At 33.7% G+C, this 27,649-nt stretch overlaps 2 protein-coding genes across 2 annotated transcripts; one reads left to right on the top strand and one right to left on the bottom strand.

The window, feature by feature from the left end:
- Positions 1–22: 22 nt before the first annotated feature.
- On the bottom strand, positions 23–21,912 carry LOC116771893 (murinoglobulin-2-like). Its single transcript, XM_061528025.1, has 29 exons — positions 21,737–21,912; positions 18,540–18,709; positions 18,155–18,227; positions 17,740–17,896; positions 15,412–15,576; positions 15,116–15,231; positions 14,853–15,051; positions 14,087–14,212; positions 13,679–13,867; positions 13,439–13,594; positions 12,902–13,234; positions 12,613–12,835; positions 12,137–12,288; positions 11,789–11,935; positions 11,355–11,462; positions 10,920–11,101; positions 10,357–10,439; positions 10,029–10,150; positions 9,629–9,767; positions 9,314–9,438; positions 7,965–8,087; positions 7,260–7,581; positions 6,126–6,277; positions 5,150–5,309; positions 4,680–4,840; positions 4,410–4,524; positions 1,613–1,800; positions 632–1,184; positions 23–351 (listed from the first exon to the last, which is right to left on the bottom strand). Exons 1-29 carry the CDS (start codon positions 21,808–21,810, stop codon positions 248–250), a joined length of 4,917 nt encoding a protein of 1,638 aa, XP_061384009.1. The 5' UTR covers positions 21,811–21,912; the 3' UTR covers positions 23–247.
- A 3,325-nt stretch (positions 21,913–25,237) lies between these two features.
- Positions 25,238–27,360, top strand: LOC116772054 (uncharacterized). The gene is made up of 4 exons (XM_032664086.2): positions 25,238–25,302; positions 25,503–26,270; positions 26,867–27,097; positions 27,167–27,360. The coding sequence occupies exons 2-4, from the start codon at positions 25,527–25,529 to the stop codon at positions 27,353–27,355; spliced, it is 1,164 nt and encodes a 387-aa protein (XP_032519977.2). The 5' UTR covers positions 25,238–25,302; positions 25,503–25,526; the 3' UTR covers positions 27,356–27,360.
- Positions 27,361–27,649: the final 289 nt, after the last annotated feature.

The following is a 27,649-nucleotide window of genomic DNA, read 5'->3' as shown; positions in this document are numbered from 1 at the left end:
AACGAAATAAAACAACGTCACGTTGCATTTTGCAATTTAATTCACAGCCTTAAAAACTTGCGCTGTCATTTAATAATAATAATTTAACTTAACTAATGTCGTTATAAACAGGTTACAGTAATGCTTATAAATCTTCAAAATACGTATCTAACAACATGAATCAGTCTTATTCACAATACGACTTGCGTGTACATGAAGAGGTATCATTTTATATGTTAGTACATGTTTTAATATTATACTATTAGAGCTATTTCCGCTTCATGGCGTCGTAAAGATAATTCATTCTGTAATAATTTTCTCTGAGATATTGTGGATTTACCGGTACGGCGACATTTTCTCCCCAGCTGGAACCTAGAGAATAAATTATAGATAATGTTTTACAATGTTCATAATTTAATATAATTATAATAAAATTTTGCGTTTAAAATATTAGTTAGCTTCTTGTTATTGACGTCATCATTTTCTTGCATGATATCATTAAGTCTATTTGATTCATGATGTCACTTTTAAATGAAGAAGATTAGGATAGCAAGATATTTATACACAAAAATATTACGAAGCCAAATTTCTTATGTGTCGGAAAATTATTACATGATATATGACATAAATGGCATGGCATATATGTGTATACCTCTGTTCCTAGCAAGGAAGTCCGGCGGCGGTAGAACTATTGCAGGTACAGGACCTTCGATCCCCGAGGGCACCTGCAAGTCCTGGTCACTGTATATAACATGAAAGGAGGATAGCATCGGATTCAAGGACTGCTTCGACTCACTCTCGTGAGGATGAGCACCGGCTTGAGGATCCCCTAATGTATCTTCTTTCGGATCATCTGATCTCTTGTCATAATCCAAGTGAATCTTTCCGTTTTGGTTCTTTAATTCCTCTGTATTTCCAGTATTGATAGCGTCAGTTTTATTTGTTGGTTTTTCATTGAATATATTTTTACGGACATCTTTATTTGTTTTCTTATCAACGACCTTATTAATTCTGGTCAAGTTGTCGTATATCGGATCTTCAAGCGGTATTCCTTCTGGCAGATCGTCTATGGTGTATTCGTACGATATGACGACGTCTTCGCCGTCTAATGACTTCGCTTTGCTGAATAAATTATCGGAGGGTATGTATCGATTTGAATCGTCCGGAGCTATCCTCGGAGGACAGTCCTCGGGTATTGTGAACATCTGGAAGGATCGGATATTCATAATAATTTGTTGGTATGATGAGATTCAAAAGAATCTCGAAAAGAAATACTTGTTTATTTCTTTTGAAGGAAACAATATGACAGCGAATATTACTGTTGAAAGTAAGAATAAAATAATTGAAGTGATTCCTTTTTACGTCTTTAATAATATATTGTTACAAGTGGCGCCCTCCGTGCCGTACTGATTATAATATACTTTATTACAATTATTTTTATACTTATTATAGTTAATTATAATACGGAACCATTGTAATTTTGTAATGGCAACATTTAAGTATCACCTTGTATTTGAAAACTATGAATACTGGCTTCAGCGATTTTGTAAGCAATAACTGGAAGTAACGCTGAACATTAAAAATCAAGTTTGAAATTGTACTTCGAACAATACTTGCCATGTTTAGTACTTACTTGGATATCCCTGACATGTGGCCGGTAGTAGTCTATGATTTCCGCGTAGGCTGGTTTAGTTTTAAGTCTCGGTCCCACGAGGTGCAGCGTGTAGCACTCCTGACCGTCTGAGCTGGTGCTTCCATCACGTGTCCCAAGATACAGACTCACCTTGTTGCTGACGGACGAGATCTCCACGCGACGGAGAACTGACGATCATGTACAAACATAATGAGACCTAATATTTTCGCGACTATTCATTTAAATGAAATTAATATTTTCGAATAACTATACGTTATTTTATTATTTTTAAAAATTAGGCAGACGAGATGTGCCCGTGATCGCTGTCGCTGCAAGGTAAACCCATAGTAATCCGAATATATTAGTTTCATTTAAATGTACAAACATGATAACCAGATTTAATAGACATGATAGTGAATTTGATGTGAAGGCTTTTTTTGGTGTTGAATATTTGTTCCTAAACTGCTTACTCTACTGTTTATATTATACTCTACTCTGCTGTACTCTTACCACAAGTCTGACTCACATAGGTTAAATGTTAACGCTCCGTATGTAGTGTGATGAAGCAAATTTCTGGTAAGGTGACTGTAGCTTAAACAACAGTTAGTAACGTCAATCTATACATAGATTGTTTCCAGTATTTCATCGATAAATCATCGATTAAATCATTGTTATTTTATAAATGAAAAGCTGAAAACTGTCTTTGGTTTGACGATGCCAGATCCTGCTATGCTTTTTAAACATTTCGAATATCATTTCTGTATTTAAATGAATAAATACACTTAGTATTGTACTTTAAACCTATTAAACATTCACAACATACATATATAAGTATATTAAAATTGTATTATCTGTTATTTTTATAATTATATGAAAATTATATTAATTACATTACGTATCAAATCTAATTCTGAGAGCAGATCCGCGTATTCTTGTTTGTGGGTTACGTCCTGTGGACGATGTACGTGTGACATTATTTATAGAGACCAGAAGTTTTGCGACCGGAGACAATTTTATATATATGTAAATATGTTGGAAAATTTTATTAAAGTTATCACAATATCTTAAATTTATTAACCTAATACATAACAGATTTTCGCTTATACACATTAAAATGAAACTAAGTTTTTTCTGATGCCACGTGTTTTTTTTATTATTTTATTTGTACAAGTTTCCGTTCGCTTCTTTTGTTTACGTAGCGATCACGGCCGGAGAAGATGAAACTTTCATTATATTTAATTTTATTTTTTTGTTTTAAACATATTAATTCTCTGTGAAATGTTATATTGAGAATACTGTGAATGTGCCGAAACTTTGTGTCGTCATATATTAATATTTGTAAAAAAACCTTAATATCGTTGAAACAGTTCCTGTTCTGTTTATAAAGCACAAAATGAAAAATAGTCCGTACTGAAACAAGGCTGAAAGTCAACCGAACAGCGGTGACCTACTGTGCTAGAAATGTCTGTGTTCATCTGTACGTATTTTCATTGAAACTTAAAGACTATTTTTATTTCAGAAAAAACACGAATTTCGATTGTTTCCCTCGGATTCCAATTTATCGATATATTTATACGGCCTCTACACGACGTTTGAGTTTACGTTCACTTTGAACGTTGGGTTACAGATATTATAAATATCTTAAAGATAATTTATTAAAAAATTATAAATTTTTCGCGTGACAAAAACCGTGTCAAGGTCGATGTGCAGAACATTTCATTGATTAAAGTCGTCTGCCATAGCTGTTTACGAATTATGTTTCATACCTTACCATGAATTAGGTAAAGTTACCTTAAACGTGAACAAGAGACGAAACCTCTTAGCATTCAATGGATTCACCGTGCGGTTGCCGGGTCCATCGCGTTGCAGGGAGAGGAGCTTCAACGGTGCCTGGGACTTGCGACCCAGGTGTAGGTTTAAGGGGCCCCTAATTAACGCGCGTTAAACGCTCACCCCCACTGTCCAAGCTCCTCTCCCTACCTAACCATATTTGAAAAGAACCTACTAGGGCTGACTTCGTAGTACGTTCCAAGAACAATATTATATTTATTTGATTCGTATTATTTAGTTCTATTTTATAAATTTATCATACGAATGTTGTAATTTGGTTTCAAAAACGAAAATACCTAATGTCGTGTTCCTTTATTATTATTATATTTATATATATAATATAATATAAACAATGTTATAGTGAATGTAATATTAATAAACTGTAGCCGTATGACGAGCGAGTGGATGAAATACTTTAAAGGGTTTCATGTTTTTTAAATGAAACAGAGCATTAAACTTGTACGTAATGGGCTTTTAAGTGGCAAGTTGATTGCAAGCATTTTAATATGAAATTTAAATTTATATATTTCATTTTTCATTTTATAATATTCTATTGTTTGCTATTTCATTCTGTTTATGTGATTTTTTCATTATTTCCATCCACACTTTAAACGTATTGGTATAAACGAGACTAAGGTGTCTGGCGCCGTCTCGATAGTATGAAGGGTCGATGGAAATAGCATTCACATTCCGCAGAGTTTATATATATTTAATATTATAGAGATATTCTTTTTATATCAATAAAAAAAAATAAAGTATATTACGAGGATATAATAATAAGTTATTAACAACATCATCGTCATCGAAGACAAGGACTTGAAGATTAATTCGTTTTTGAAAACATTGAGATCTGTATGATATTGGAGATTTTTTTAAATTAATATCTTTATGTAAAACATATTATATTTTTTTTACTCACAAATACTTTAAATGTTATTGTTTTAGATATGAATATATCTAGTCTTACGAGTTTGATTGTTTAGTTGCGAGTAGAGGTGTGTAGCGCTGGGAGTGTAACCCGTGGGCATCGTCACCGACAGAACAGACATAGCGGGCAGGGGTCCGCGCCACCATGCACACACCTTTATAATAATAATAAATTTAACATTAGAGTAGTTAAATGACTTTACTTGTTTGTAATCCATTGAGCAAATATGCACGTTATATTCAGCCGATATCACAGAGAAGAGGACGGTAGTGACGACATTATGTTTTACAAATATAAAATAGAAAGTACCTTAACTATGGCGGCACAGAAGCAGACGTCGTTGACACAATCGAAGGGACCGTCGGTTTGAACGTTCGTGTGTACGGAGAGAGAGCTCGGCTCGAGTTGGTACTCGTGTGGCTCGAGCGTGTTGTAACTGTGAGTGGCCTGAACTAGAGCACATCCGGGGCCTGAGGTGGTTGATAATTTATTAATTATCATGTAGACAGAGACATGCTCTCTAAAGATATGCTACTTTATGACTAAATCTTTTTGGATATTTGTTGACAAAACTTAATACTAAAATTTTTTAAACGATTGAGTTTGCTTATTTTTTTATAAGTGTACGTAAATCCTTAGCGACTCTCTCTTCATAGAGACTACAGAAATAACTTAGGGTTAAAAATTCAAAACGATCATGATATATAAAATTAGTCCGAGAACAGAAAATCTTTCTAAAAAATATTCTATATGCTAGCTGACGGTTTTAAAGTGATGACCTTCAACGGTGACTCTCAGCTGGTCCACCTTCATCGTCACCAGCTCGGGGACGGCTGTAGGAGTCACGACCCTCGTGTCGTCTCCAGACTGTAGTGTCACCAGCCCTCCAGCAGGTAGCGGCGACAGACGAGACATACCCTCCAGGGCCACTAACGTGTCCTGGCCAATAATCATTACATTCCGTTATATTTTGAACAGAAAAAACCCTAATCTTATAGCGTTTGATTCCCATAGTAATAAAATATTGTTAGTTAACATAGAATAGTTTTAATTCTTATAAGATTCCCATGTTATTTATATTTTTTAGTTACAATAATAACTTAAATTATGACAGTTTTAAGATTTTATAATTTATTCGTACAATTAATATTATCAAACTTAGATGTGCTTATATATATCAGTGGTTCTATAACATAAATACATGGCTATTTTTATGGGTATATAATATGCTCGTGGCATAAGTTATAATGAGATATATGTTATAAACTGACTAATGTCCCTACAGGATGTGACGTCACAGGTGAGCGACAAGTAATTCATCAAAAAGATTACCCTCTTCCTCAGCCACGAACAACAAAATAACTCATAACTATATGATTACTTTAGAATCATTTAAAATTTATATTTTATAATCATGTTCTGGTATTGTTAGTAGGATAGCGAGATCGTACATCATTTTATTATAAATGTTTGTATAGTGCTTCGAATAATATCTTGTAAGAACAATAGGAATATCTTAGCTCTATAAAAAACACCAGAAAATGAACAATTGTTCAGTACAACATTTTTAAATATTAAAATATATCTTAGACTACAAGTGAATCTAATAATCATGAGGCATAGTGTAGAGAAGCAGATAATAATAATGTTTTAATAAGTTACAGTAGTGCTTTGTTTAGTTTATGACTCTGGAATCTTACTCTGTACGTATGTTTTATTTGTTCTGTTTCTTTATTCTCGTCTAGTTTTAAGTACCTGAGTTGAGAGGAATCCCCCTGAAGTGCCTCTGTGGGCCGCCAGCCATCTCAGCGAACCGGCCGCAGCCACCTCGCAGCCTCTCCTCGGCGGACACTCAGATAGAGACAGGAGAGCGTATCCCGTGGACTCGATGGATGTAGCCAGGTTACCTGGTTCATAATACCCCGCCGTAAACGTCTCATTGTTAACCGGAGTTATAGATTTAAGTACTTTTTTATGCCACAGATTAATAACAACTCTTTCATTAATTTTGTAACGCAGAAATAAATCTTCGCGAATGATATTAATGTAGTAATGTAAACGCTTAATGGCATACTGTCAGACTTTAGTTAACAATACAAACGCGAGATTAAGGTGCATGTAGACTAGTTTTTGTCAACGGATTTCTTCTTCATGAGTTTGATTATTGATATATGATAAGTCTTCACTTTGGTATTTTAATTTTTTGTTGTTGATAATACGGAAACTGATAATTAATAAATTTTTTAATATGATTTTTGATTTATTTTCGAAATAGTATCCCGAATATATCCGGGACAAGATGCTACATTAACTCACTTATATAATAATTGAATGATTACATCACTAGCAGTGAAAAAAGGTCTTAGTGTGTTATATGATGATGATGATGATATTAAACCAGAACAACAGAAGTATTAAGATTCACTTATATTTGGCAGCTGACACGAGTTTAACGAGCGTCTGTTTTTATTTTTCGTTAAAAATCCCCCCGTAATAAATAGTCACCTCCTTATCAGCAATATTACTCAGAAATAACTTTTCTGCAGATTATGTTACTCGACATACTGTATAACTTTTTATCAAATATCAGACTTTAAGAGTTTTAAGAAGCATCAACTGACTAAGAACAGCTAAATCAGATGTCATTTGATTCGCTTTAATTTCAGTTTGAGTGTATCACTGCAATGCTAAGAATACATTGTAAATCGCACTTCAGTTGTACACGGTACATGATCATTTCAGATGTGTGAGGTGGTCGGTATTGGATGTTTCTGGGGGAAGATATTCATACCTGTTTAGTGGGACTCATTATGTTCCGCTCGCTATGTATGAAGCTAAGCTTTATGTTATTTATTCAGCTAAGATTTATCCATACAAAATATGACTTACCAGTTTCCCACCATACAAAATCTCCACTCCTCTTAGCGATCCTTAGTAACTCGATTAGTTCTCTCAAGTAATCTTCCTCCAAACTCCCCATCAAGGTATCATTACCTAATTCCTCATATTTCCTCAACTTCATGAACGCGTAAGTTATCAAGGCTTGTGCGTATACTCTTGAATTAGTTTTGGTCCTCATGGGTACCAGGGCGCGAAGACATGGGAGGGAATTGTTGAGGATCTTGTAAGGGAGGGAGGTTTCTGTGAGTGAGGCGATGACGTAGGCTGTGAGGGCCACATTGGCTATTTCTCCATCCTCGTCTAGACCGCCCTAGAGATGAAACTCAGGCCATATGAGTATTTAGCACATTTTTTTAATATGAAATTATTAAAGTTATAATGTCCGTATAGTGATCATATATTATTTTATACTTTAAAACTATTCTACTGTTATTTAATAATTATGGCAATAAACGTTTGAATTTCATGTAGTATTATTTGATTCTCAAAATAAACATTTTCTTGCCAGTTTGAGTTGACTCATTAATGTGCAATTATCCTATCACATATATTTTACAATAACAAATAATTCGAGATAAAACTGATGTCTTTAAAAGTAGAATGTTATATGTTTATTCAGTATTTGGTTTGTCAGAGTCTTATCGTCAGAATCGAGATGATGACTGGATTTCAAAACCATTTATCCTTACAAACCTTGAGTAGATGATGGAAGACGTGTCCAGTGTTTCTGAAACAACCATTTTCGAGTTGCTGGTTGAGCAACCAGTCCTGAGACAAATTCAACACTGGAGGCAGCGGACCGGAACCTGATATGACCTGTTTGTGTGGCAATGACAGGAAATATATATTACACAACAATTAACAATTAATGTTATTTACCACAAGGGGCCATCCACAAAGTACGTCACACGTTAATGGGGAGGGAGGGTATCAGCGAAGTGTGACATCGTGTGACTAGGAGCATGGGGGGGGAGATAAATAGTTTTTAAAAATTAAAATACTCAAACGCAAAGTTTGGATGTGAATTGAAAATTAAAAAAATTACGAACTTGTTCTATATTTATTAATAACTAGGTACTAGCCCCGGCTTTGCACGGGCTCTTTACAAAAAATATAAAATAGCCTATTTAATTTTGAGAATTATTAAACTTATATTATAATAGATTTCAAATGGTACGACCGATTTAAATGATTTAAAAAGTAATGTACAGATACTGATGTAGGTTTGTTAACGAAGTAATTTATTTTGATAAGACTTAGTACCGTATTTAAGTAAATAGCTTTCCAATAAACGCTTTAGGAATGAGAATTTTTTAAATTGTTAAAATGGGTATAGTTTGTTATCCTTAAGGTATAGGCATATGACACCGCGGACTTTTCTGTAGACCTATATAAGATACACAATTCCACCATATATTATTTTGTTATTGTATCTCAAAGACTTTAGGCAGCGTTTTCGTTAAAAGCTCTCAGACGACTCATGTTTTCCCGACATCTTCAATAAATATCGTTAATGTACACACAAGTAAATACAAAAACTTAACAAATTAGATACTAAAGCCTTCCTCGAAAATCGTGCTATCGAGTGGTGATAACTATTTGATAATCGGTGCAGTAGTTTTTCCGTTTATCGCGAACAGACAGACGCGGCGAGGGACTTTGTTTTATAATAGTTATTGATTTAGCATTCTCGTTGTGAACGCAATCAAAATGTGTACCATCCTATCAAAAGGGGGGGTTATAAAAATATGACAACCTGTGACAAGGTCGGGGGGAGGGGTTCAAAAGTCTTAAAATTCGTGTGACTTTATAGATGGTCCCTAAAAAACTTTAGGAATATCTGAATGTTTTGAATAAATTCCATTGATATAATAATACATATAATTTTAATTTACTTAAAATTCGGCAAATCAGATGGAAATTATCATTTTCAAAAACTTTTTCTTATTGCTTACTCTTTGTCTTGATATTAGTCCTTTGTTAATAAAAGCTGATCATATAGAATAATGAAGAATATCATATGAAGTTACTAAAGTTCATACCTCATACGCCTTCCTCATGTATCTCAAGCTGAATGCTGTGAGCCAGGTGGAGGGAGTAGGGTCGTTCTTACCAAAGGCGCTGAACCCCCCACCCACGTGAGCGTACTGTAGCTGACGGGTGAACCCTGAAGATTAATTACTAGATTGGTTATATGAATCTTATAGGCTCAAGTAGACGCTAAGTTTATACATTTAAATTTCTGATGTGTATTGAAGATATGTTGCTTAACAATCAATACTGTATTTGCAGATTTCTTCAGTATACTCGTAGTTATCATTGTATGTATGTTTGTTTGTGTCTGTTGGTTTATGTACCTCTAGCCACTTGATCCCTCGCGTCGTCTGCGGCGGGTGAGTGAGGTTCCAACAGCCGCAACGCGAGCAGAGCGGTAGCGAGGCGGGCCATATTCTGTTCGCCGCAGCCTCGCGGGAGATCCACTAATCCATCTGCATGCTAAGAATTTTGAGGATTCAGGCTAAAAGTCCATCTCATTATGCATTAGTATAAAACTTAAGATCTCAAATAAATACATCATTAAGTCTTAATTGGTTCAACTGCGACTTCGAAGATATTGTGTTTCAGTCAATTTGTCTATTGAGTTAGTTAATCCTTACACAAATAAGTATAATCAAAACATTATTACCACCTTCGAGTCGAGCGTAACACCTGCTTTTGGTTTTTTATGTTATAGAAATATCATTAATGAAAACTAACAGCCAGTAGAGGTCCCATGAGGTCTGTGGTTGTCCATACGGTCAGGGACTCGGTGCCTGGCAGCGCTCTCTCCGATGACCAGTCCCACGTCACTTCCGACGAACTCGTGAAGTTCACACTATCTGTTTGAAACCATCACTCTATACATATTTATTAAGTAACAAGCTGCATGGACAGCAGACACATATAATAATGAAAATTTTATTGTGGACCAAATTCTCACAAACCCCGAATACTTATTGAAAACGCGGGTCCTATGTACGTGTAGTATTAACTTATGAGATTCTGCTGGGACTTTATACGGTATCCTAACACCCTATATACCTACCAACTCCGCATAACAGTGCAGACTTCATCTCCCGCACTGGAACACCCTCGGGATCAACCTGGATGTGGATTACAACTTCATCGCTGGGAAAATTCAAATAATCGTTATATTGTTTCTGTAACCTATTAGATGAGGTTAATACATTTATTTAAATTGGTTCTGTTAAGGCGTTTATGAATATCGCTATGTTTGTCTGAGTTATTCATGTATGGATTAAGTTTATTAATAGAAACGGATAAATTAAAGCGAACAATGATAGCTTTCTAATCACACATTATTGTAAGGAAGTTCGCAAATCACGAGATTGATTTTAATAGAATAATTACTGTACGCTTTTTATGTGTTTAAGTAACGTTTGAGTTTAATTTCATCCATTAATTGTTGATATGGTAAGGAGATATTATAAATTGTTTATCACCCGTTTTCCACCTGTGAATGTACGAAGTCGACACTTCATATAGCTAAATAAAAATTACACCAAGTCTAAAAAAGCGTGCTAAAAATGGTCACGGATCAGTTTTCAGTAGTTTGCAATACCAGTTTCAGTTTGAAATATGTTTTACCTGAACTCTTTATAGTCCGTACTGCAGTTGGCATCTTTCACTCCTGTCACTCTGATGCTGAGGAGGTCCGAGTCTTGACACGTGACCATCATACGGCGCGCGGTGGACGTGCGAGCAGACAGACATACAACCTCACGAGTTAATCCATCCACAACGTGATTCGTCGATATGACGATTTCCACCTTAACATACAATCTTAATTCTTGTAACATTGTAACATCTTTTAGAATAGTCAACAGAAATAATAAGCAAATTATGTTTCTTTAAAGAAATACTTATTGAAATACTATAAACCAGAAGCAAATACAAGTTTATAGAGAAATTGCTGTCACATTGTTATGAAATTAGACGAAGGAAATAAATAGATAGTTTTGTCTCAATTCCGTTTATTTATGTTTTTTAACTGAAATTTAATTTAAATCACATAATACTCACTGCGTGTGGTGTGTACAGATAATTAAAAACTCTGTATGGAACAAGAATGGCGTCACCGCGACGCACGCGGCGAGGACCGCTCGCGTGAATAAACACCTCGCGGAACACCTGAGCCCATTTAAAATATAAATGATGGTGTACATGTAGGAAAGAAGATAATATGATCTACTGCAGTACGGAAAAAATATGTGGGAAAGATGTAGCCGATTGCGAGATGACTAAATTGAAATATGGCTAAGTTAAGACGAGTCCACCGACAAGTTAGCGATACCCGTTCAATAATTAAATGAACTTCAATGTTAATGAAATGTTATCTAAAAGGTCTTCTTGTTTTTTTACTACAGAGCTTCATCATCTTTCTTAATGGGTTCGCTGTCATCTGTTTAGACTTTATTCATTTATTTCGATAATTCAATATATCCTTGTTATATCACCTGAAGCACGGCGGGTGAAGAAATGGCGAGACCAGCGCGAGACACACAGAGAGCAGTCGCTTCATATCTCGTTACTGTATGAGGAGCGCGGGACGTCACAGATAAGGAACCTCGCGAGCTGACTGGAGCCAGCTTCCATAACCACGACTGGTACAAAAACAGACTTAAGGTCAGATTTTAACTTAGACTTCACCTTCCATATCATAAAGAATAATGATTTGTCTTAAATTATTTCTTAATTATAATCTATTATGCTTAGTTTTTATTTTTTAAGGAACAAACAATATTTATGACATGGTAATAGTAGGTATACATCGTTTCATAAACAATATATTTTGTTCCACATACCTCTGAGAAATCACTTCTAGGTAATACGTCATCTATCATCAGCTCTGGGGCTTCGCAGGATGATGGATGGTCTCCCAGGAGTCTCACTCCTGCCGAGGCCAGCCACCAGCTCAAGAGGTCGCGACTTGTAGACAAAACCGGGCTCTCCGATGCTGCACACATTATTAATTATAATTGGGATGCTTTTTATTTAATTCCTTATTATTTTGTACTGACATCATGATTTTTTGTATTAAATTTATGAAACCGGATGTGTTTCATAAATTACTTTTGTGAATAGTCAACAAAGACTTTAGATGCCAACTGGTTATGATAAACAATATATAAAAATATGTAATTAAGTTTGTACCATGATTCAAATGTCAATAGGTCATTTCACTCCTATCCATTATTAATGCCTGTGACATTTAAAAGTATAGGAGGACTTTTTAATTATACATTATTTTAATGTGTTGTATACAATTAGAAAGACACACTTAGAAAGCACTCCCACGCAGCATCATGTTCTGTCAAATTCCTGTGACTGTCCATGAGCGTCCGCAGGCCGTTCATCACCAGCTCCCTGATATTTTCGTATTGAATCCATTTAGAAGCCGTATCCAAAACTGTAAGAGCACATAATGCTGGTCCAGGAGTGGTGAGTTGCAGCGTTGCCAGAGAACCAGGTGTAACCAAACGTGGTGACCACGTAGCATCCACCTGGAAGGACAATACTTAATATAACCTGAAACTATTTTAAACAGATAATAATGGTGGAATAAGTACCTTTCTGACGAAGCAGTCTTCCATTTCAAAATGTTTGCTGGCCGTGATAAGTTCATCATTGTGGTAGAAGTACGCTATGAGGTGACTTTCCGGACACATTTGAGGGCTGACTTTTATTGGTAACATTACTTTAGATAAATAGTTATCTAGAAGCGTCTCCAGTTCGGTGGAGTTGGACTCCAGGTTGTTATTAAGGATCTTATCAATTGAATATGGGTTTGTGTTCGGGCAGATGCTATTTCTCGGGGACGTTATTATTTTGTCTGTTGGACTTGTTATGGGACATTGAGTTGTTGCTCCCCATCGAAAGATGATGCCGCCGCGAGTGATGACCTTAAACATGAAAGTACTCAAAATATTTACTCAACTTAACAAGTTTTTTTTTTAAATTGGTACACCAGATTATCAAAATGTTTACTTTTAAATAATTTTTCTGCCTTCCTGCTGTTAATACAGAGGCTGGGAACATAATGCCATATCTATTATATTTTATAATTACACTGCCTATCATGTCTCTGTGTTTTTGTATGAGCATACCACGAAATGCACCGTAAGCGGTGCGACGACTTTCAGGTCTATGTACAGCGGCAATAAGGCAGCACCGTGCTGTTCTGAGCGAAGGGCTCCGAGGGCTGCTCGGCCAGATCGAACTACGAGGACTTGAGTGGTCGTTCGAGTGTTGTTGATACTGGCCTTGAGGAAGAATAGAGGTAGGTAAGTTTCTATTAAAAAATATTTAACATTGAATAATAGTAATGGCATGACTTAAGTTTGTACCTGTAAGTTGTAATATGGACTATTGTCGGCATTGAACATGACTCTTGCTATTCCCTTCTCGTCTGTGGTAGCGTTCACACAAATAGCTTCAGTGGAATTAAATTCGGATGCAATAATGGAAGGTGCAGACCGGCATACGTTCACTCGCTCGCCAGCAGCAGGCTTGTTGTCCCAACGAGTAGCCTTTATCTATGATTAATTACATAAATAAGATATATATTGTTAAAAAGTGCTTGTTAAAAGAGTCACGTACAGAGAAAGATCAAAGTATGGAAGGAACAGTACTTGAAAGTGACTATTAAAGAAAAGTTAGTCATTGAATAGATTACAAATAGTTCAGGTTCTGTTTGGGAGCTATACACGAATGAAATCATATACTAACTCGTCTCTAAATTGTTTATAACTTACTTTAATCTTATGAGGCAGCCCGGGTGATATGATGACGCGATGTTTAGTGAGGAACTCCAAAGTAACCGCTTCATCAACGACTTGGGACACCACTGTAGTATTCTGCCACACACCGGTGCCTTCCTCCTTAAAAAAGATTTTACTCATTTTAATGTAATGAAATCATAACATAAATGTTTACCGAACCTTGTAAACCGTGGAGTAACTGCATGAGTTGATTTTTTTTCTTTAATCATTGTGTTTGCCATTTCGGAGAATATTTTTACAGAATATACTTATGGAATAAATATGTTTATATGAACAGTCGTAATAACGTAAAAGAAATGACAAGTACAGGAATCCCTGTAAATTCTATCTAAACTTATAATATGAATTGCTTTTTTTCTATTTAATAGTCGTTAAAATTCGTTTTCTATGATCCACGAAAAATGTTACCCTGACTCGATTGCGTGGCAGAGCGGACGAGATAAGTAGTCTAGAGGGGCGGATGTATCCATTACATCTGCCTCCTCTTATTAGTCGTCTTTTCTCAGTACTTAATTTAGTTGTTTAGTATTATTTTAGAATTAAATCATTTATGAAATTAATGACATTATGCATATAAAGTAGTAGTATTTAAAGTTGTAATTTGTGAAGTTAAATAAATTTGTTTGTTATTGTTATTTGTATGTTATAAATCTTGATATTTTGTTTGATGTTCTCAATTCAGGGTTTGTTTATTTGAATTGAGTATTAAAAATTCTTATTATTTCCGAGGTAAACTTACTTCAAAGGAAAAGTCGGCGACAACCACATCAGGAGGGTTGTCGCCGTTCAGTCCTATTCGTTTGGCAGCTGCGGCGTGTCTATGGCATGCTCGAGGCGCCTTCAGACGGACAGCAGTTCTGATTCCAGCGCCATCTCCACCACCCGCACCGCGGAGACGTATCACCAACATGCCTTCCACAGCTTCAGACCAGGGATACCTATTTCATTATACGATTAAGCGAAGAGTTTCAACATTCGTTTTAAAAATATTAAGTTTCTTACCTCACACACACGGTCCACACAAGTCTCTCGCTGGTCCTTAATATTCTTGGAGAGTGGCGAACTGTAAGTTGAAATGGTGGTAGCTCGTAGTTACCCACCAAAAAGGAAGAGGAACCCTGGGTATAGACCGATAAATGAAAATTATTTTTTCTAAGAACTAACGGACCAGGTTAAGCGGCACTGAGGTAGTGTGCGGAAATAAGTCATATATTCTTAGAGCTCGACTTTGTACCAAATACTACAGATAGTCGTTTCTGAATTGTACAGATATTCCAGGTGTCTTTTGTTTCAGTTACCTGAGCTCCATCAGCAAGGCGAGTCCTCACTCTCCATTTCCCTGGCGGAGCGCTGTCGTCTAACTGATGTTGAACCTGGACCAGTCCCAGTCGAGGTCGTAGTTTGAGCCACTGTGCTGTCTTAACCCCCCACCCCCCAGGTCCCTCCAGCCATATTTCGTCAATCTAGGTAATATTAGCAAAAAAATTGCTTTTCTTTGTAGGTTCTAAGTAAACTTTTAAATATTAGTCGAATAGTCAACTTCAAAATGGTCGAATCACTTGTTGACTTGAAATGTGGAACATTTAAATATTTTCAAGCTGAATCGTCAGAAACAGTAAATTACTTATTGTGATGATTCAATCATATATATTTTTTATATTTAAAATGAAAAAGACATTCAAGTTTTTATGAGCTACACTCTTGTACTCGATATTAATATCATTTTATTTATATAAAAATTTCTTATTATTATTTTTATGTTGTACGATTAACTCTCAGTATAATTTGGGTCATGGGTATTAAGTGTAAGTGACGTCAACGGAATCGATGGTAAGTGAAACGAAGCATACGCTGTATTTAAAAACGTAAACAAAATAAAGTGGAGCGGTTAGTAAGCCGTGTTAGTATGGCACAAGTGTAGTAATAAAAATGTCGCGGAGCTAACACTCAATGGCTTAAAGAAGCAACGGGTTTAGATTGATTTGATGCACAATGATGTAGTGGAACTTTTGGTAATTATATTTTACAACTAGTAACTCTTTAATGGGTTACCTATTTTAATGAGTATAAGATTATTTATTGTATTGAATTAACTATTCCACTATAAAGCAAATACTTTTGGCTATTATTTTGTTTGTGATTAGTTACATATATAATATGCATGAAAATACTTTCTAAATCATGTTTTATTTATTCCATTGTATTACATTTAGAACTGACTTTTATTTTATAATGTAAATTGTACTTAAAGAGCACTTTACTAAACAACTCTCACTATAATTTTAAGACAGACTAAAGTTTTATTTACTTTGGTTAGAATTCATTTAAAAGAAATTGCGGGTTCATGATTAAGACAAAGACAATTGAGTTACATTCAGAAAGCGCGAGCGGTCAAGAGGTGCAAAGCACTCGGTTCCATCACTCCCCTTGTTATAACGTCCCGAGGGAATTATGAGTGGAATGTATGTTGTCTAGTGGCTTATACAATGAGAGTTCACTTGGTTTGCCTTTGTATTTCTTTTTATTAGTTTTTGTATTCTTTCAGCCCTAGGGGACAATCACCTCGTTGGTAAACTTTTGTAAAGAATACCAATCATAAGCAGTATTGCAAATGCGTTTCAGTCTTTTCGGTCTTTTTTCGGTGTTAGATGTATTTGACCTGTAAGAATTTATATTGTTATCTTCGGGCAAAACTGTGGAAGGCAGAACATTCGTCTTTTAAGTTTGCGGAAACACCGTGAAGTACAAATCTTATACTAAAGCTCATTGAAGTCCATTTCAAGTTCACTTTAAGGAGGTTTTTATGTCAGACATATTTAATGACTTTCATTCATTTATTCCCGAATATTGACTTCCACGAGAACTTATTAGATTGTAACATATTATTGATGCATAGGCTGAAGTGTGTAGAATTAAAGTCCTCATAGCTTACGGGGGTAAAGGTCGTGATGGACGGAAATGATATAACATAATCGACCGGTACTATATCCATGCAACCTATGTACTTAGACCAGAAAGGAAGCTTGTTAAGCAAAAGCTCTCTGACGTCACGTAGGTTGGCAATGTCAATAGAAACACTGGTTTTCCGACAAAGCATTTCTGCTTTTCATTTTATCCTCGGGGCAATGCTACAATAATACAATAAAATTTTTATTTGTGTTTCCTCTAAGTAAATTGAGATGAGCATTCACTTCTAAGCTGATAGTAAATGTTGAAGGGTGTGCAGTGGTATATTTTTTATATGGATGGCAAAGATATGAAAGAGTAGGATAAGACAAACTTACTTATTTGAATAAGTAACTAATAACTCGCAACAATGCAAAAAAAAATAGTATGTGCAAAAGAAATAGTATTTTCTGTGAGGGTGATATAGTTTCCTGATTAGCCAGTCCACATAAGAGCTGTAGTCCTGAGACTAAGAAACGTTAGCAAGCTCGGTTCAAGCTAGGTTCAACTGGTATCATTTTAATGCCCCGAGAAGACATTAAATTAAAAAAAATACTCCTTTCATCTTGTCTTTAAACATATGTGCATCTAACGCACGGCATTAAGATTTATCAATTATTAGTTACTAGGTGTTTAATATTAAATTCTTCTTCTTCTTCTGTATCCGTGGAGTTACTCACAGCAGTATGTGCGGGCGTCAGATCAGCTTTAACGACGAGAGCTCTAACCCTCACCAAGTCTCCAGGTCTATACCGAGCTCGCTCCGTATGTACTATCACCACGCGGCCGGTTGAGACACGAACTCTCATATGTCGCTCCCACACGCATTGAGGATATCTGACGAATACAACGAAATACTTTAACAACAAAGAATATAACCAAATCTTCACTGAGCTGTAGGAAAGTATACACCTATTACTATACTTCGTATTTATTTAGTTTTGCAGACATCGTTATATGAAAAGAAATTAGTAAAATAAAATAACTACACATATTCATTTAAAAGACAAAACTATTCTCAATCGGACGGTGTAAAAACTTATATCGAGCTAGGTTTTAGTGAAAATATTGAAAAATTTGTAATTGTATACAGACCTTATATTAATATAGACATCGGCTTTGGAATTTGGTCGCTGTGGAACTGAAATATCCAGACAACCACCGTCTCCTGAATAATGAAAGAATTCTTTAATACAATACGTAAAGTTCTTAAACTTGAAAGGTTATATAATGCTTGAATTCATAATGTGTCTATGTTTGTGTATTTTTATGAATGAAGACATTAAATACTGAACTTTTGTCTTCGTGGTAAAAATCTTAATTACTTAAATTTTAAATGCCATTAATCTTCCTTATTTTTAATTTCACTTATTTGGTCAGAAAATACGCTGTGACACACGGGTGTGTTCAGCTGATATTGTAGTCAAGAGTCGCTACTATCGAGTGTCAGTAATGTTCTGGATTATCATAAACATAAAACCTGATTGAAGGTCTCGACTCGAAGTCACAGTTTCTCCATCAACATTCAATGTGAGTGTCATTTGAGCAGAACCCTCTGTGTAGAAACGGGAGACACAGGCCCGACTTGAACCACCAGCCGTGAGTGCGCCAGCCATCAGGAATATGTGGTTTCTGTCGGTGCATGGCGAGCTGTGTAACATTTATAATATATAAATTAAAACACAAAAATTCGTCTCCGCCGCCAATAGGGGGCGCTGTTGGTACATCTCAAAATTTACAACAATACAATCCTTTAAAGTGAAGTTATGGTCTATAGTATATATATATTTTTTTAATATATATCTTTAGTTGCATAATAAAATAAGATAATATTTTAAATTGGCTTATATACTGTATGAATTTCATTTTTGTTTAGACATGTTAAGTATTGGCTCGAGTCTGTAAATGCTATTTGATTACAAACTAAATGAAAGGAACTGATAATTTAGGTATATTTAAATAAATAAAAATGTGTTATAAATCACAACTCGTCAAAGGAATTCATTTCAGAATATAATATTTAAATTTTTGAAGAATATTATTTTCCTTAATTTAAATTCAGATACTCGTTTTATTAAAAGTTAACATCAGAAGTGTGAAGTCCAGTGTCAAGAGATATCCTTAATTGTGACAGTTTAAAAACAGTGATTGTACTGTCATCGTGATATGCCAGTTTTGGATACAGTTCCTCGGAATAAGACAAGTACTGATATTATAAATAAACTATTGAAATAATACGAAAAATTATAAGCGTAGTAATGTTTTTAATTGTTTGTGTTCCACTTTTTTTAGCAATTTCTAAGGAGGTTTTTTTCTTTTAATATTAATTTTTAATATTATTTAATATTAAATTGTACTAAATACTATTTTTTTTATATAGCGTCGATTCTGAGAGGTGAATTCAAGCTCGTTGTAGGTCAAAGCCAGCATGAATGTTTTGTTTTCACTTATCCTTTGAGGTCAATTCCAAAATAAACTTAAGCCAATATGTTTCCTTAATCCACGTCGTTCCCATTGGAATTCGGTCCTCTATAACATTGTTAATAATTTAAATACGACGTAATACAGCTGTTTCATCCTACGTATGTTATAAGTATAAGAAATCTTTATTTATTTAATCATTTAAAGACACACCACCAATGTTTATTGTTATTTAAAACCGAGCGATTACACTTTTATAGGTTCGTAAGCTTACATGCAAGGATCTCAAAAAAATACCAAACGCTTAATTTAAAAGCATTTTATTATCTTTTTCTAACTTTATATAATTTGTAAAGAAGTTACGGACGATGTTAATGAGCCTATATCTTTGTTTGATTGTCTAAACTAGCTTGTAATATTATAATTTATAGTATTACACAATAAGAAACGCGAAAGAACTAAGCAACGTGAAATAGTTTGAATCGAGATTAATTATATTTATGTTCATAGTGTTTTACATTTGAAAAATTATGTTATATTCAAATATTAAAAATTGTGTGCCCACCAATATCGGGGCAGAAGAAAAACAAGTGCCGTTAAGAAAAAATCCTTAGGTACATATAAAATAAACTGAGCGATTTTGTTACGGAAATTTTGTAATTGTATCGTCGGACTAAATGATACTTTTAATATAGATTAAAATTTTGTATATATTAACTTTTTCTTATTTATTTCGGTTTTTTACTATGAATAAAAAACTAAATCACACTTATTATATATGTATCTTATACAAAATCTATATGTATGTAGTAAAATCTCTTCATTCAGGCTTTATTTATACGAGAAAAAAAACTACGATCTAATCGGTGTAGACGAAATATTAGGTAGTACCTATAGTAATTTTATATCACTTCCAAGGAGTACATTAGAAGTGATATAAGATTAAGTGTTATCAGAAATAGTATGTGAACTACTTTAATGTATAAAATATAATGTTTTGATTAATACTGATACGTATCCATGTTTCGTCTTCTAACAAGACTTTCTGTCTTAGTATACTCGTACATGTATGTACATATAGCTATTTATATATTATATGTTATTTTTATATTAATTAAGAATATGTTAAATAAATTGAACTTCCACTCTCAGATATTAACAATTCTCATTAAAGTTAACGTTTGTTCAGAATCTTTGAATGTTAATAAACCCAATAATTATTTCTCACGAAGCCGGATGTTTATTGTTCAGAGTAATTTATTATCTATGCAATCAATGTCATCTGTCTTGATGATAAACAATTAAAAAACTGTTTTAGCGTGGCTCTACACAAGTTTTTATGACAATTTTTTACCATAGATAACAAAAAGTGCATCACAAGTTTTGTTCGCTTTTAAAATAAAATGAAAATCAACCAATTTAAAATATAACTAATTAAATTATATTGCAACGATGTAAATTGGAAACATATATATATACAGTATCTTTGTATAATGGCAAAAGCTACGAAGAAATTAAAGACCTTCCTCCATAAGCTCATAAAGGACTCATGATCACCAGTGATTTAAGTTTTTAAGTAAAATAAACACTTCATTGAGAAATGAGTTACTAGAATATGTTTAATCAGAGGAACCGAAACGTCGGGAGTACTTATGTCATAAAAAAAAATTACATGCGCGTAATAAACTGAAAAATATTAATTTTATTTCAATGAATATTCGCGAAATTCTTAGATCTCATCATGTTTAAGTAATTATTACAAATATTATTCGAATAATATTTTATTTATCGCAAATATGACTTACAATAAAACATAGGTATTACACTTATAATATATTTCATTATCAAATGGAAAAGAATAAAAGACGTCTTATTAAAGTCACCTAGATTGTTGCATGAAGTAATTGCTAACTAGATTTTCGTAAGTCACTCTTCCTTAGTAAAATTTAACTCGATCAAATATCTAATAAATAAAAAATATTCAATTTTGCATTCAATGTGCAGGTAAAAAGGCACGCAAAGTCGAAGAAAGCAAGTTCCAATTTTACTCAAGTCTTAAGAGCTAGAGTATTTCAAACAATGTTAATTAACTGAAATGAAAAACTTATCTCAAAACTAATTCTCAATCAATAATTAATCGACATCATTATTTTTACTTTTAATCAAACGAGGATTAAAATAATTGGGAGATTGATCTTTCGAAGAAAGTAGGTAAAACCTGCTTTTTACTTATGGCCGTGTTTATCCAAGTCATACCTTGTCAAATTCTGCGGCGACCCAGTCAATTGTGCCGGTAGTACGAACAGTAACAACAACCACTTCATTTTCATTTAAACCATAACAAACGTGCAATTAAAATGTTAATTTAACTCAATTAATCATAACTGTTAATATGATTCCACCGCGTCTCGTTGCGAGATGCGCTCGACTAGCTGACCGTCTCTCGCTGAGGTTGGTATCAGATGCTGGAAACATTTTTTTTTAAATATATTAACGGTTTAATTTTACAATAACAGTTCTGTTCGACCTCTTTCGTAATTACCGGTTTTATTCTTAACTTTTACGTTAAGCTGGTCTGTATGCTAAAAGTTCCGGTAAATTAGCGGATTTATTTTTAAATTATTACCTACAATTATTCTTTTGGTAATTATAATTTGAGCTTAAATCTTTTAATCGTTAATGAGTTACAAAAATTTTAGGCTTACGTGGAACCTTCGATATAAAAAGTTTGGTACAAGGAATACGATAAAGCTATTTCTTTGCAATTGTGTTCTCTGTATAAAAAATATATATAGAATATAATAATGCTATAAAAACGTTTTATTCAAATCATGGATCTCAGATTAAGATTACGGACAGATCAATTAATTTTATGAAGCAGTAACGGTACCTGATTGGTCTCCGTAATTACAAAGTAAACGATCGATTCCCAAAAGTAATAATTCATGTTTAGTCTTTATTGTTTAATTGTTAAGGATTTATTGTGTAGCAAGCGTACAAGGTATCTCATTCGCAATTATATATATGCATGTATAAAAGTATGTATTCATTATATATTCAAGCGAATATTATTTTTATATAATCTAAATTGAGAGTTCGTACATTAATCGAAAGATATTTTTGCAATATGATAAATAATTTCATTAATGTTGCTAACATCTGGTGGGTTAATAGGTCGTACGTTGACCGAGTGAAACAGATAATAATATAAACAATGATGTCCATTGAGGACCGCTGATGCTAGCGGTACGTTAACTTAAACAAATCCTAAGTATACGTATTCTTGGAAAAAACACAGAATACCTACACGGAAAAGATTTCAAAGATACATTACTTTTTGTGTTACAGAATATCTATCTAACACCTAATACTACACAAACCTCATATTGATTTTAGGTATAAATTGTACATTACGAAAAATTTATTGATTATATTTGTGAAGTAAAAGTAAGTAAATTTATTTTTAGCGCCATCTATGAACTAATGTTTGTATTAAAAATTACCCATGATTTATCGACACAAAAAGCTTACAAAAGTTATCGAAAGATGTCACTTGAACAAAAATATAATTTTCATATCTATTAAGAAAATCTTTAGCATTTGTCGTAGAGTGGATGTTCTATTTTTATATTATCCTTATTTTGCTATTACGTCCCTATACAAGCAAAAAAATTATAACAAAAAAGATTTGTGGGATTGTTGTTATACCAGAATTATTTACCATTACGAAGAAGATTAAAAAAACAACATTGAAGAATAATTTTATCTAATTTAATGTTTAGTTATAATATCGAGTTCCTGCGTTCTAACTGTATTCTACTACATTTACACAAATTGGGACTTCACACAGGCAATTTTCAGGTTAACTCATTAACTTTCTTAATGATTATTTTTGTTTTATAACTGCTAACTAAGTTACAAACCCTAAATTTAAAATTTAACTTGATTATTTAATTAAACTTTATACCAGAAATCAAGAAGATAGGTATAGGTCTCATTAGGAATATATAATTTTTTATTTATTTTCTATCACAGTATAAAACAACCCATGAATTAGGTACTGGTCAGAGTTATAAGAATTAATTTTGAATGATTAACAAACATTAGTAATTCAACAGAAAAGAGTAAGTTTTTTAATATGTATAATATTAAAAGGTAAGTGTTCGAATGGACAGAGAGCCCTTAATGTGCTGTGCCCTATTAGGGTTCATTGCAGCCTTGAGAAAACCCTCGATGAATTCTAAGTGTTATTATATTATTTTAACGAAATACGGAATATATGGAATAATTATGAGACAAAGACAATTTTGAAGCCTAGGCCGTATATGTAAAATAATTAATAAATAAATAAAAATTCAATTTATTTTTGCAACAGGGTACCGTTGGAGAAAGTTTTTCTTGAATACAAAATTATTATTTTTTTTTATAAAAATACAGTATTTATAAATGAATTTCATCAATACATTTCTTTTGTAAATGAAATGTTTTGAATTTGATTTGATAAATAGATTTTAACCATCAATTTCTCACCTTTGAAAAAAGTCAAATCAGAGCTATTACGATATTAATATACGAGTATTGACCGCTATCCAGGAGTACCTTACATCCCACCAGCAAATGCTTAGCAGTTCCAACTGCCTTCCCCCAGATATACCAAGTTTTTTCGGTACCTTTGCCCTATCTGAATAAATTACTTTGATCTGGGAGAGTTCTATGAAACGCATTGAGATAAAATTTTAGCAATCATGAATTAAGATGCGCCATTACGGTGCTAATGGGATGCAAAAATCTCCTATGCCTAACCACTCGTTCTGCATCTCTAAACTCATAACATGCATCTTATATTTATTATTCTCGTCTTGCCGAAAAAAGACTTCAATATATCCGTATCTTGTGCCTTCTTATGTAATCCTAACCCTACCAGAGTAGTAACAGACTACTTTGTGCTCCTATCATAAACTGCTTATGAAATTGAAGCCTTGACTCTAGATCTGGTGCATCTTTCTTCTGAAAGCGATGTAACAACGTCATCATGGAATTTCCCCATGATATATCTCTTGGAAACTCTTAGATGTTTATGAAGCTCCGATGGCCTTTTTACACTCATCCCAAAACTATTGCGATCCCTGAATAAAACCGATGGATCAGCCGACAGCTCGAGCCCGAGCCACAACTTCAACATATTTATGATGCCTGCATCTCATTTTGACAAAAGGGTTTTATTAAAATCATAATCGAAGAAAGGCCAATTTAAACGTGAAGTTACGTAGTTGACGTAAATCCAAGCTTTTTTGACGTTACTGATCTGTTGGCTATCTATTTAGATCGTTTAAAAAGCTATCTACTATTCCTTCTAAAGTTGGAGTATGACCTACATTATCAACCTATAGTAAATTTAAATAAAATACGAGTAGTAAAATCCGAAAAATATTAGTTGTATTTAAATGAATACTCGCGGAACTCTTAGATCTCATCATTCCGGCAGTAATTTGAAGTAAATATAACTCCAAGCTAAGCCGAAGCCGAACCAACACAGAAGCCGCAGTCCGTTTACAACCAGGTAATTTGTAGTCACAATCTTTCTGATTTTTATTTTGTACAGAATCCTCTCCTAAGCCATCCTCGCACTTCTCCACACTTTTCTAATTGACTTATCATCCAAATTGTTGTTTTCACATCACATATTTATCTAATCTTATCCGAAAATCTAATGGTCTGTTAATGTTGTCTGGTTTATAAAACGTTTTGTCTATCAGCAACGATACTTGATACCTATTTGACGGGTTACCGATCAGTTCAGTGTCATTATTATTTATTGTATAGTGAGTTTATTAATATCAATACTATTTTATTTTTATTGCAGCAATGTGCTTAGCATTTTTGTTTGTTTTAATCTTGTATTTGCAACAGAAATATTTTGTTTTTATGGAAAATACTTTAAATGATTTGTCGAGATAATTATAAGTGAAAATGCTGTAAGTGTTTGCTCTTCGTTTAATTATTGTATTATTTTTGTTTTCAGAAACGTTCGAGTGTTTGTTTAGAAATGGAGAGATCAATAGAAATCTTAACAGAAATTCTCGATAAGGTGGCGGAAGAGCAAGACTATTTAAACTATCACATTGATATACAATCAGCGTCAGAAAATGAAAATAACTACACTACATTTCTATATCAAGTCACTTTAAAATCTCAAGGGAAGGATGTTCTGGTGTTAGATGTGAAAGTCCCAGCGCCTGACCTTACAATGAGAGCAATCCTTCCATTCTTTGAAATGGAATATTTCTTCTATGACAAGCTTCTAAGAAAGTACAAGCTATTGGAGGATAAAAATAACATTCTTCCTGAACACAGACTCGTCACCCCCAAGTTCTACTATGGTTCAGATGAATATTTAAAAGAAATACTTGTCCTCGAAGATTTAACAGCTAAAGGTTTCGTAACAAATGACAACTTAAACTTTATAGACTGGGAATATGCTTCCAAAAGTTTAGAAAATCTTGCGAAATTTCACGCGTTGTCCATTGCGTTGTCAGAGGATGATCTAGAGGGTTTCCAAAATTTGACTATTTTGTCCAGCAACATCGATTCTACTGGTATAGAGAGCATCATAGAATACGCCTTTTCATCTGCGCTTCAAGTTGTGAAAGAAGAGAATAGAAGTCTCCTCAAAAGAATTTTTGTTCAATTATTTAAAAGAAATGACAAAAACAAATATTACATGCCACACAGCCGAGCCTTCATCATCCACTGTAACTACAGACCCAGCAACTTGATGCACCGGAAGTTGGTGAGTCATTACCATTTGGGATCTCATAAAACGGTAATGTCTGGTAATCTGCTGTCTCCCACTAGTAGGGCCAGATAAGTGTGACTTCTCCCCCATTGCCAAAAAGTTTGAAACATCTCTTGTCCACCATCAATACAGTAGGAAAACCTTGTATTCCTGGTCAAAATTAGCAAATATAAACATCCAAACTAGCAAACGAGAAGGCCAGTTGTAATATCATTTATTGACGTCACAAATAGGAAGGACGGCATGAAGTTTTTGTAAGAATTAATAGAAAATAAAGTGGATATAATTTAGATTGTGTAGGACAGTTTAGTTAGCCGGTATCATTTTATTTTAATTAGGCGTTAGCCTTGTTAAAATTATTTTTTTTACACCCTTTTGTTAAGGTATTGAGCAATTACTTTGGAAGATACCTACTTGCATTTTTCACTTCTCATTAAAAAAGGAGTGATCAAACGAATAAACAATAGTCTTATACAACACTTATAGGTCTTATAAAGAATTATAATCTTTGTTCAATATTTTTTTATTGAAAAATTTCTCATTTAATGAACAATATGAAGAGACGCACTATTATTTTAAATGAATTGCAGGACGGCCATTTGGAAGTTATAGCAGTTAACTATCAAATGTTAAGCCTCGGCAACCCCATAGTTGACATTGTGTATTTAATTTTTATTGGTTCAAATAAGAAATTCCGAGATAAGTACTTGAAGCGATGCTTGGAACACTACTACGCGGAATTATGTAAAGCACTTATAAGATTCGGACTCGATCCTGCTGGGATATACCCCAGGGAGGACTTCGATAACGAAGTGGAACAGGTAGAGATAGAAGTGAAACATTAAGGTACATGTCTACAAAGATATAGTTTCGATGTATTTGTTTTTCAGGTCTTGCCGCTAGGGCTGTATCAAAGTTTGTGTTCTTTCATGACACTGTTCGTGGACAAGGAAGTCGCCTCAGGAATTAAGCTGTTGAATCTTGAAGACATGACTGCGAGCCAGAAAACATTATACGTTGAACGAATCAATGATGTCGTGGACGATTTTATCGAGAAGGGATATGTTAAATTCGATTAACTTTATCCGTTTTTAAAAAATATTTTAGGAAAACAATTTTATAATCAAACTAATTTTAAGGAATTTTAGGAAGAAATAAGAAAAAGAATAAATAGTATTATCATAAAAATTAATATAATGTCATATATATTTACTAAAATATGAACATTCTCATTACCCTCCATTTTTGAAGAAATCTTGAAGACATTTCGACTCGATATAATATTGCAATACTTGCAAAAATATTCTATGTAATTTCAGATTTTTTTTATACATGGCATTTTTTTTTGTTAATTATTAGTCAATTAAAATATC

Source organism: Danaus plexippus (assembly GCF_018135715.1).
Source record: "Danaus plexippus chromosome 16 unlocalized genomic scaffold, MEX_DaPlex mxdp_23, whole genome shotgun sequence".
NCBI classification, from domain to species: domain Eukaryota; kingdom Metazoa; phylum Arthropoda; class Insecta; order Lepidoptera; family Nymphalidae; genus Danaus; species Danaus plexippus.
Note: the sequence above shows the minus strand (reverse complement) of the source record. Positions and strands in the feature narration are given on the sequence as shown.